Source organism: Neoarius graeffei, chromosome 3 (assembly GCF_027579695.1).
Source record: "Neoarius graeffei isolate fNeoGra1 chromosome 3, fNeoGra1.pri, whole genome shotgun sequence".
Lineage (NCBI taxonomy): Eukaryota > Metazoa > Chordata > Actinopteri > Siluriformes > Ariidae > Neoarius > Neoarius graeffei.
Window position 1 is genome coordinate 4,666,014 of NC_083571.1, and position 11,759 is coordinate 4,677,772.

Sequence of the window (11,759 nt, forward strand, 5' to 3'; positions counted from 1 at the left end):
TGAGAAGATTGAAGTGTTGGAGATGACGACGATGATAAAGAGTTTAGAAATGATTGTGATGTTGGAGATAGAGATTATTGAGATGTGGGAGATGATTGAGATGTTGGACATGATTGAGATGATGGAGATGGTACTTTGTCAAGAAGGCACAACAGCGGTTGTACCTTCTGAGAACACTAAAGAAAGCTCAGTTTTCATCAAAAAGCTTGGTGAGCTTATATAATTGTGGAGGGATATATATATATATATATATATATTTGTTTGTTTGTTTTACTGGAATAATTATGGATGGAAAAAAAAATTCCAACAATAATTATTCCAGTAAAACAAACAAACAAACAAACAAACAAACAAACAAACAAATATATATATATATGTCACAGCACTGCTGAGTTCTCGATTCTGATTGGTCAGAAGGTGTTGATTTGTTTTCAAGAACAGCAGTGCAGGTTTCTGTTCATATTCCCGTTCTAATAAAATTATCGTTTCTATAGTAACAGCTCATACAGTAACAGGTGGACGCACCATGTAAAAGGAATAAAAATGAGTGGAATAGCTTATATGGTATCTAAGGAGATGTTTATTTACATAACATTTAGGGAAGGAGTCTCCAGTGTCAGTGATTTGTAACAGTCAGAGGTAAAACATCTCAGGACAGAGGAGTTTACACTTCCTTGTTAATAAACATCACCTGACTGAGTGTGAGATGAATTTTTTTTCAGACGTGAACACACTCCACTGTTGCCACTGCATCATAATGCGGTGTTTTTCTTTCTTCACGATGGCCATGAATAATTACCTGCTCCAATTTATAACCTGTTAATTAATGTTGACATGCTCTGGCATAGAATAAATAATATGATATAATAACAAACGTCTGGATTTGGGAGGGTGGATGATGTGGACGAGGAAGAGGAAGAGAAGGAGGAGGAGGAGGAGGAGGGGAGGATGATGGACAGGACGGGGCACGAGGTTGACAGACCCTCCAGGGAGACAGACAGGAAAAGAGGAGCTCACGTCTTCTCAGAGCTCCATGTGTTGAAACCAAAAACAAATTCACATCATCATTCAGGTAAGATGGAGGATGCGAGGTACGAATAATAACTAACTATTTAATTAAATCATGACTAAAAGCAATGACCTTTCACTGTTACTGGTGTGTAAGAGTCACCGTGATTAAAGGAATAAAACTGACTATAGATATTTAGTTAGTGTCTAAAAGCGGAGCTGCTGATGAGTGAGTTTACGAGCAAAATATTTCCAAGGACACAAAATCCCCCTGAATAGAATAATAATATTACAGCACCATGAACGAACCATCGAATTGTGTCGTGTTTTTCACCTCAATAAATCACTGCATTGTCTTGTGACATTTTTGTGAGACCAATAATGAGAGACGCATCGCAGTTACGATACATATTTATTCCTTTCTTTGATGCCGCACGCCATGCGCCAGAAACAGCACCACGACGTTTATTATAGTGTGACTCTGCTGGGGGCCTGGTGGACTGCAGTGAACCAGCGCTTTCACTTTTACATCACTACTGTAGAGTTACCATCCAATATCACACGAGAGCAGCACCATTAGGACTAATGACCCTGCACCTGTTCCTGATTAGAGCTCAATCACAGCGCAGACTTTTATAAAAGGACTCTGAGTAACATAACACACAGACTTTGCGAAAGCCTTGTATTTTGTGTCACTTTTCTGGTTTTGACCCTGTTTGTGTTTTTGGACTGTGAGTATTGTATTCCCTCTGATATCCTGTCCATGCCTCGCAGGACCACTGCCTGTTTTTCCACTCGGCCTTTGTCTCCATTTGCAAGTGTGTTTTCAATAAAACTCTTCCTGAGATTATATCCATCTATCGCCCTTACACGACACAAACTGTCACCTGTCCAACAAACTCGTGGACTAATAAAACTGTTTTAACTTGTTAAAAGTGTCGTGAATATTTTGCGTCAAATGTGTCAGTAAATAATCCCACATTATTTTTTAAAAAGCAAATTAAAAATAAGCGCTGGATAAAAACCCATCTATCTTACGGAAATAAAGATACAACTTTCGTTGTCTGGTAGTCAGGGGTTTATGAGGTACCTTGCCTAGCACTTATGATCGGGGTCCCTGTGGTGGTGCACGGACGTCGTTCATACATATGGTCGCAAAAGCCGTCAAAAATCAGGGGGGTGCGTTTATCTTAAGTATGGCACTCTGCTATTAAAATCACCTGGCCAGAGTAAAGCATAAGAGAGAGAGAGAGTTAACTGGAGAGTGTGTGTGTCATGCTATTGATTGGCCAATCAAAATCGAGTATTTTCAGTGGTCATGGTGTGTTTTTTCTGTTCTTTGTTGGATGCTCAACAAACAGAACAAATCATTAAATCATTTACGAGTCTTTTTTAATAAACTGAGCATGCTTCTTGGTCCATAACAAGTGTTTAAGACATCAACAAATAAATCTATCGCTCACTGATCACACACTACTGAGCGTTAGAATTAAAGCTTCATCCTGCAGTCAGTCTGACGGAACATGATGCTGATTTAATGTGAGGTCCTGAGACACACACACACACACACACACACACACACACACACACACACACACACACACACACACAAAATCGAGTCGGAGGAGCACCGTCTGCCTCACATGCCCTTTTTTGGGCTTAAAGGAGTGTGTTCTTACCCAAGAGACTGTGAGCGATTGCGAATAATCGACTTCCCCTTGTCTACATGCTCAACTAAAAATAAACTCCTGCTAATCTGGCAATAAAACGGTGCAGGGTTTAGGCCCAGTGAGCGCTGTGTGAATGTTTAGATGTGTATGAACGGAGCATGTTGAGAGAAATGAAGCTGTGGGAATGGAGGTGTGTGTCATCGTAAATTGTAACAATGTGTGCAAATGTTGCCATGGTGCAGTTTTCTTCTTCTAAGAAGGTGTTTATTTAAGCTTTACGGAAGGAGTCGCTAGTGTCAGGGCTTTGTAACGATTGTTATTGATTTTATATTAGAGCGTTTTAATGAGAGGTGTGGTGTTAATACAGCTCTTCATGAAGTGGTGTACACCATCACCACCATGGTGTACACCAGCTCACACACTCAACATCAGGGTTATACCACATCCTCATCCAACACCACCATGGCGTACACCACCTCACAGCCTCAACATCAGGGTTACACCACCTCCTCATCCAACTCCACCACCTCACACACTCAACATCAGGGTTACACCACCTCCTCATCCAACACCACCATGGCGTACACCACCTCACAGCCTCAACATCAGTGTTACACCACCTGCTCATCCAACTCCACCACCTCACACACTCAACATCAGGGTTACACCATCTCCTCATCCAACACCACCACCTCATACACTCAACATCAGGGTTACACCATCTCCTCATCCAACACCACCACCTCATACACTCAACATCAGGGTTACACCACCTGCTCATCCAACACCACCACCTCACACACTCAACATCAGGGTTACACCACCTGCTCATCCACCACCACCTCACACACTCAACATCAGGGTTACACCACCTCCTCATCCAACTCCACCACCTCACACACTCAACATCAGGGTTACACCACCTCCTCATCCAGCTCCACCACCTCACACACTCAACATCAGGGTTACACCACCTCCTCATCCAACACCACCACCTCACACACTCAACATCAGGGTTACACCACCTGCTCATCCAAGTCCACCACCTCACACACTCAACATCAGGGTTACACCACCTGCTCATCCAACTCCACCACCTCACACACTCAACATCAGGGTTACACCACCTGCTCATCCACCACCACCTCACAGCCTCAACATCAGGGTTACACCACCTCCTCATCCAACTCCACCACCTCACACACTCAACATCAGGGTTACACCACCTGCTCATCCACCACCACCACCTCACACACTCAACATCAGGGTTACACCACCTCCTCATCCAACTCCACCACCTCACACACTCAACATCAGGGTTACACCACCTGCTCATCCACCACCACCTCACAGCCTCAACATCAGGGTTACACCACCTCCTCATCCAACTCCACCACCTCACACACTCAACATCAGGGTTACACCACCTGCTCATCCACCACCACCTCACAGCCTCAACATCAGGGTTACACCACCTGCTCATCCACCACCACCACCTCACACACTCAACATCAGGGTTACACCACCTCCTCATCCAACTCCACCACCTCACACAATCAACATCAGGGTTACACCACCTGCTCATCCACCACCACCTCACAGCCTCAACATCAGGGTTACACCACCTCACAGCCTCAACATCAGGGTTACACCACCTGCTCATCCACCACCACCACCTCACACACTCAACATCAGGGTTACACCACCTACTCATCCAACTCCACCACCTCACACACTCAACATCAGGGTTACACCACCTGCTCATCCACCACCACCACCTCACACACTCAACATCAGGGTTACACCACCTCCTCATCCAACTCCACCACCTCACACACTCAACATCAGGGTTACACCACCTGCTCATCCACCACCACCTCACAGCCTCAACATCAGGGTTACACCACCTACTCATCCAACTCCACCACCTCACACACTCAACATCAGGGTTACACCACCTGCTCATCCACCACCACCTCACACACTCAACATCAGGGTTACACCACCTCCTCATCCAACTCCACCACCTCACACACTCAACATCAGGGTTACACCACCTCCTCATCCAACTCCACCACCTCACACACTCAACATCAGGGTTACACCACCTCCTCATCCAACACCACCACCTCACAGCCTCAACATCAGGGTTACACCACCTGCTCATCCAACACCACCACCTCACACACTCAACATCAGTGTTACACCACCTCCTCATCCAACACCACCACCTCACACTCTCAACATCAGGGTTACACCACCTCCTCATCCAGCTCCACCACCTCACACACTCAACATCAGTGTTACACCACCTCCTCATCCAACACCACCACCTCACACACTCAACATCAGGGTTACACCACCTCCTCATCCAACACCACCACCTCACTCACTCAACATCAGGGTTACACCACCTCCTTATCCAACATCACCACCTCACACACTCAACATCAGGGTTACACCACTTGCTCATCCAACACCACCACCTCACACACTCAACATCAGTGTTACACCACCTCCTCATCCAACACCACCACCTCACACACTCAACATCAGGGTTAAACCACCTGCTCATCCACCACCACCACAGTGTACACCACCTCACACACTCAACATCAGGGTTACACCACCTGCTCATCCAACACCACCACCTCACACACTCAACATCAGTGTTACACCACCTCCTCATCCAACACCACCACCACCTCACACACTCAACATCAGGGTTACACCACCTCCTCATCCAACACCACCATGGCGTATACCACCTCACACACTCAACATCAGGGTTACACCACATCCTCATCCAGCTCCACCACCTCACACACTCAACATCAGGGTTACACCACCTCCTCATCCAACACCACCACCTCACAGCCTCAACATCAGGGTTACACCACCTGCTCATCCAACACAACCACCTCACACACTCAACATCAGTGTTACACCACCTCCTCATCCAACACCACCACCTCACACACTCAACATCAGGGTTACACCACCTCCTCATCCAGCTCCACCACCTCACACACTCAACATCAGGGTTACACCACCTCCTTATCCAACACCACCACCTCACACACTCAACATCAGGGTTACACCACCTGCTCATCCAACACCACCACCTCACACACTCAACATCAGTGTTACACCACCTCCTCATCCAACACCACCACCTCACACACTCAACATCAGTGTTACACCACCTCCTCATCCAACACCACCATCTAACACACTCAACATCAGGGTTACACCACCTCCTCATCCAACACCACCATGGCGTATACCACCTCACACACTCAACATCAGGGTTACACCACATCCTCATCCAGCTCCACCACCTCACACACTCAACATCAGGGTTACACCACATCCTCTTCCACCACCACCACCATCACAGTGTACACCCTATCACCTTCTTTCTTTCTTTCTTTCTTTCTTTCTTTCTTTCTTTCTTTCTTTCTTTCTTTCTTATATAACAAACAATGAAACAACCAACCAAATAAATACACTGCAACCCCGCTATATTGAACTCCTCTGGAGACAGCACTGGTTAAAATAGTAAATGACCTACTACTGGCCTCTGATCAGGTCGGTGTCTCCTTGTTTGTGTTGGTTGACCATAGTGCAGCTTTAAGACACCACTGATCACACTATTCTCTCTGATAGACTAGAAAATGTTGTTAGAGTTAAAGGAACGCCCCTTTTCTGACTGTGGTCTTATTTAACTATCGTTAGCAATGTGATGTAAACGGTGACTTCTCTAGATATATTAATGTACAATTTGGTGTTCTCCAAGGTTCTGTCTAAGGCACACTGCTTTTTGTCTTCATACAGTTCAACCCCGCTTTAATGCACTCTTTTACTACGAACTTTCACATATTACAAACTAAGTTCATGTCCCTGCCTTTAGTGACACAATAAGAAATCAACTCTGCAGTCAAGTTAACAATACATATTAATGTCATGAAACAAAGGCTTAACGAGCCTCGCTTAGGTGTCAATCAGTAACAATTATCGAGAACAGTGATCACTGACTTCAAAAAAATCCCTTAAAAAGACTTTAGAGCTAAAATCAGTTTTACTTGAGTCTTTACTCCAGAAACACTGTTGTCATGGCTACTCGTTGTCACATCCACATGCTTTGAGTGCATGCACAACACCATTAGGACTAATTACTGTGCACCTGTTCCGGATTAGAGTGCAATCACGGTACACGCTTATCACGACTCCTTCAACACACAGACTTTGCGAAGTATACATACTGTACCGAGTGTCTCACATTACCAAGCCTTTGTATCTGTGGATTGCTTTATTGATTTTGACTCACTTTTGCATTTTGGACTTTGCCTTTGTGATCACCTCTGATATTCTGTTTGCACCTCGCATGACCATCACCCGTTCCACGACCCGGCCTTTGTCTTACATTTTTTGAATTGTTTGCCTGCCTGTTTTTAAATAAACACTCTTCCTGTGATTACGTCCGTCATCCGCCTGCCACTCATAAACATAAGATACTCTCCATCGAAGACAAACTTCATATCCTGGAGCGTCTAAAGCATCATGAGAAAGCAACGACTTTGTCTAAAGAATATGGTATCCAGCAGAATTCAATTTCAACTTTTAAAGCAAAAGAAAAAGAGAAAGAGCGCCGAGACTTCATCCATAACTGCGATCAACATAATGCGCTGAAAAGAAAGAAGATGCAGCAAGCAAACGACGGCGAGTGTGACTTATTTCCTTTACTTAAGAGTGACTTATTTCCTTAACTTCATAAATATAAATTATAAATTAAACACAGTTGGTCTTGTTTCACATAAGAGTGCGTGTTTGTTGTGATGAGTGGGTCCATTTCAGTATTATGAACTTTTGGGCATAACGAACTATTTAGATGTTCCCCAAGGAGCTCGTTATAGCAGGGTTGCTGTGTAAATACACAGGTAAGTGAATGAAAAAACAAATAAAAATGAAGGAAGTGAACAAACAAACAAACAAACAAACAAACAAACAAACAATGCAATTCTGCAAATAAATAAAAAAAGTATCCAGCAGAATTCAATTTCAATAAAAAAAGTTAAGTCAGTATTTCAAAAAACAAATAATAAAATATGTGTATTCTCAATGCTGACATCAAGCTTGGGGATCTGTGTGTGTGTGTGAGAGAGAGAGAGACCTGTTGGAGAGAAGAGCCTGGGTGGAGGTGGTGGTGGAGGAGGAGGTGGAGGGAGTAGTGGGTACGGTCTGCAGTGACAGGGTAGGTGGCAGATGTCCTCCAGAGGAACAGCAGGAGCTCCAGAGCAGGTCTTCTGCGGTTCTCCATGAGCGAGCTGAGGACGAGACCAGAGGAACGTCAGGAACACACTCTGATTCTTTATCCTGATTTTAGTCACCTCTTCTATCTATCTCTGTCTTTTAATTAACTGTCTTGTTTTAAATTATATTTAAAAGTTACATTTTTTTGTAGTGGCTTTCATATCATTTAATAAATAAATAAATAAATAAATAAATAAATAAAAATTAATTAAAAATATTAGATGTGAATCAAACCTGTGAGTAGAAAATGCCCCTGAGCACTTTGTCAATTTTTATTCCCATTACCCAATTTTTTTTTTCAATTTTTTTCAATTTTTTTTTTTGCATTTTTCCTTCACTGAAAACTAAAAAAAAGAAACGAGAAAGAAAAAACAATTTTTTTCTCCAATTTATTTTCTTTTGTTCCAGATTTTTAATATCCATTTCTTTTGCATTCACAAAAGAAAAAATGTGATTTTTTTCTTCAATTTTCTTTGAAAGATTTTAACTTTTATCTTTAGTTTCTCTTCATTGCATGTTTTTCAATTAAAAATAATTAAAAAAAACTTTTCTCTCATTCTTAATTATTCAACTAAAACCTAAAAATAGCATTTTAGCCCATTTCCACACCAGGGATTTCTGGGAGCTGAAACGTTATTTAAAATAAAATATGGAATAAAAATGTGTTTGAATAAATTTAGGAGAGAAAGTGGAGAGATGTAGAGGTAAACAGCCCCCCCCCTTGTGTGTGTGTGTGTGTGTGTGTGTGTGTGTGTGTGTGTGTGTGTGACATTGTTCTGCTGATTGTAAAAATTAATTTTGCTTTTAAATGAATCTCTCTTGTCTTTAAACTGGAGTGAGCTGTACTTAAATGTGTGCAAATTATTTCTATTTTTTTTTTAAAGCACCTCCGGTGAGATAATGTATAAGAAATATATACAGGCAAAAAAATTTGTCCCCCCCACACACATTATTTCTTTTTTTAGTTTTAAATGAAGAAAGGAAAAAATAGAAAAAAAGACGTGACACTGATTCCTCAAAGTCTTTTATTTACAAGTTTAATTCACATGCAATCTTGAAAATGACATTAAATTATAGAATGATTTAATAATTAATTTACTTTATTGTGTATGCATCTACACCTTATTTATTTATTTATTTATTTGCACTTTTCCTCTAACAATAAACCACTTTTTTAAATAATGTGTGATGATAAACCTGAGTCAGAAGATATCTAATAAAGAGATTTTGTCCTGTTTCCTATGACACACAGAGTGAAGTGTGTGTGTGTGTGTGTGTGTGTGTAGGTTAAGAGTGCTCCCACACACCCCTCGGCCCCTTGGTTCCCTGGAGGAGTGGGAGTAATGTGAAGTGAAGTCTCTCTCTCTCTCTCTAACGTCCTGTGCTCATGTCCTCAGTGCTGCAGAGACATGAGACGAGGACACTGCTCTAAATCAAGGACACATCGATACTCAGACTGGTATCAGGTGTGGTAACAGAAGACAAAATGAAAGTCTTCACACAGCATGAGTGGAAATAACAGCGTTTATGTTCCAGCGTATATCACAGTGAAGCAACAGAAACACAAACGGTACTCGCTCCTCTCTCCTCGCGGTGTGAGCGAACTAATCACCTCCCTGACGTTACAAAGAACGACTCTAATAGCATAAAGTTCATTATCAGCATCGATGATGTGTAAGAAAATGTACACAAGCCGTATAATGTTATCAGATAAGTGATGTGTGTATAAATCACAAAAGATGGGCGTATCTTCGCAACATCACACTAAAAACTGTGTACACCACACACACACACACACACACACACACACACACACACACACACACACACACACACACACACTACAGTACTGATGTATTTATCAGTGTATAATCTGGAGAGCTCTTTAAAATGGATTGCTCTGAATCATTTCCCAGCGAATCAGATTTCAGTTCACATTCATCTGGGTTTGAGTTTCAGAGATTTGGATTAAAGACGTTTGATTTAAGCGATAAGTCGAATCACAGGAGCTCAATAATAAATACACCCTGCAAAAATATATATATTTTAAAAAATAGCTTGAATATAGACAAATTCAACTAATAATTCTCGTTATTAAACTGATTTTATATACATATAAAGTTAAGTTTATTTCTAAACATTGTTGCTCATTATAAACTTGAAATTGATTGAAATGTTGTGATGGAAGAGAGAGAGAGAGAGAGAGAGAGAGAGAGAGAGAGAGAGAGAGAGAGCAGAAAGAACAGAGAGAGAGAGAGAAAACACGCGCACACACACATAGCTAGAGAGAGCAGAGACAAACAGAGAGAACATAGATAGATAGATAGATAGATAGATAGATAGATAGATAGATAGATAGATAGATAGATAGATAGATAGATAGATAGATAGATAGACACACAATGTATTTGTAGTTTATTAACTTTCATAAAACTTAACATCTGGAACCATTTTTGAGTTTCACTGCAATCCAAAAAAATTATCCAAAGCACATGAAGTTTAATTATAAAAAACAAACAAACAAACAAACAAACAAACAAACAAACAAACACAATCCAATTTTGCCCCTGAACAGGACGCGGGGGTTACCGGGCTATGGGTTTAAAGGTTTATGGGTTCAGAACCCTTAGTTCTGGAGAACCTTTGACAGAACATCACTCGAGTCACTTGTCAGGGTTCGAACTCCAGAGAAAATCCACACACCTTTGACTGACACACTCACATCCGCGGAATAGAACTCACCTGCAGCGAGGCAGAGAGGAGGAAGAGGAGGAGGAGGAGGGAGAGGAAGCAGCGACTGAACCCAGAAGGCACAGAACCCAGAGTGAGCGCGAGCTGATCTCGGCCCCGCATCCCTGCGGTGGGGTGGCGGTCCGGCGCGCGCCGCGAAACTCTTCCGCTCGGACGGATTCAGCGCAGCGTCGCGAGCTCACCGGCGGCGCCACACTTCCGCGCGAGCTGCTCGTTACTCTGAGCCCCGAACATTGTGGCCCGGTTCCGTCATGAGCGCGGGGCATGAAGAGGAAGAGGAGCAGAGGAGAGCGCGCGCGCAGGGTGCTGGGGCGGGGAGATGTGATCGCAGTCTGCTCCGCCGAGGGATGAGAACTCTACACGGGCTGCCGGCGCGCGCCCAGCGGACCGTCAACTTCTCCGGGACTCATCGCTGATTCGGTGCGCGCGCGCTGAAGTTTCCACACCGCCGCTCGGTGCGAGAGCCAGACTGCACGCGGAACGTTTCATCACTTCTGAAGCGCCGCCCCGAGACGCACAAATAAATAAATAAATAAATAAATAAACAAACATCAGACTTTATAGCAGTGCAGTGCTGCTTTATTTTCCTGCTGAGGAATCCAGAGTCAGCGTCATAATTATTGGCACCCTCCATGAATCAGTATCCATCCATCCATCCATCCATCCATCCATCCATTATAGCCGCTTATCCTGTCCTACAGGGTCGCAGGCAAGCTGGATCCTATCAGTGTAAAACTATACAAACATTCACCTGAAGTCCATCTCATGCTTCAGTCTTCACCTGTCCACTTTCTCACCATCGCCTCAGGTTCCTGCTCTTGTTCTCATAGCTCATCCAACCCCAGGTTCGACAGGTTGTTCTTTCTGAGATGCTTTTCTGCTCACCACGTTTGCACAGAGCGGTGATTGGAGTTACTGTAACCTTCGAGTCACCTCGAACCCGTCTCACTGTTCTCCCCTGAACTTGCTCATTGCTCAGGTGCACTCAGAACCACCGCTCACTGGATGATGTTTGTA

The 11,759-nt window shown here is 43.2% G+C and overlaps 1 protein-coding gene across 1 annotated transcript in view; it reads right to left on the reverse strand.

Annotated features, from left to right (window-relative positions):
* prima1 (proline rich membrane anchor 1) overlaps nt 1-11,179 on the reverse strand; it is a 68,003-nt gene extending 56,824 nt beyond the window's left edge. The window contains exons 1-2 of the mRNA XM_060915766.1: nt 10,734-11,179; nt 7,852-8,005 (exon numbers count right to left, since the gene is read on the reverse strand). Of these exons, the coding sequence (XP_060771749.1) occupies nt 7,852-8,005; nt 10,734-10,844 (265 nt within the window). The 5' untranslated portion in view covers nt 10,845-11,179. The remainder of the gene's footprint in view (nt 1-7,851; nt 8,006-10,733) is intronic.
* Between the last annotated feature and the right edge of the window lie 580 nt (nt 11,180-11,759).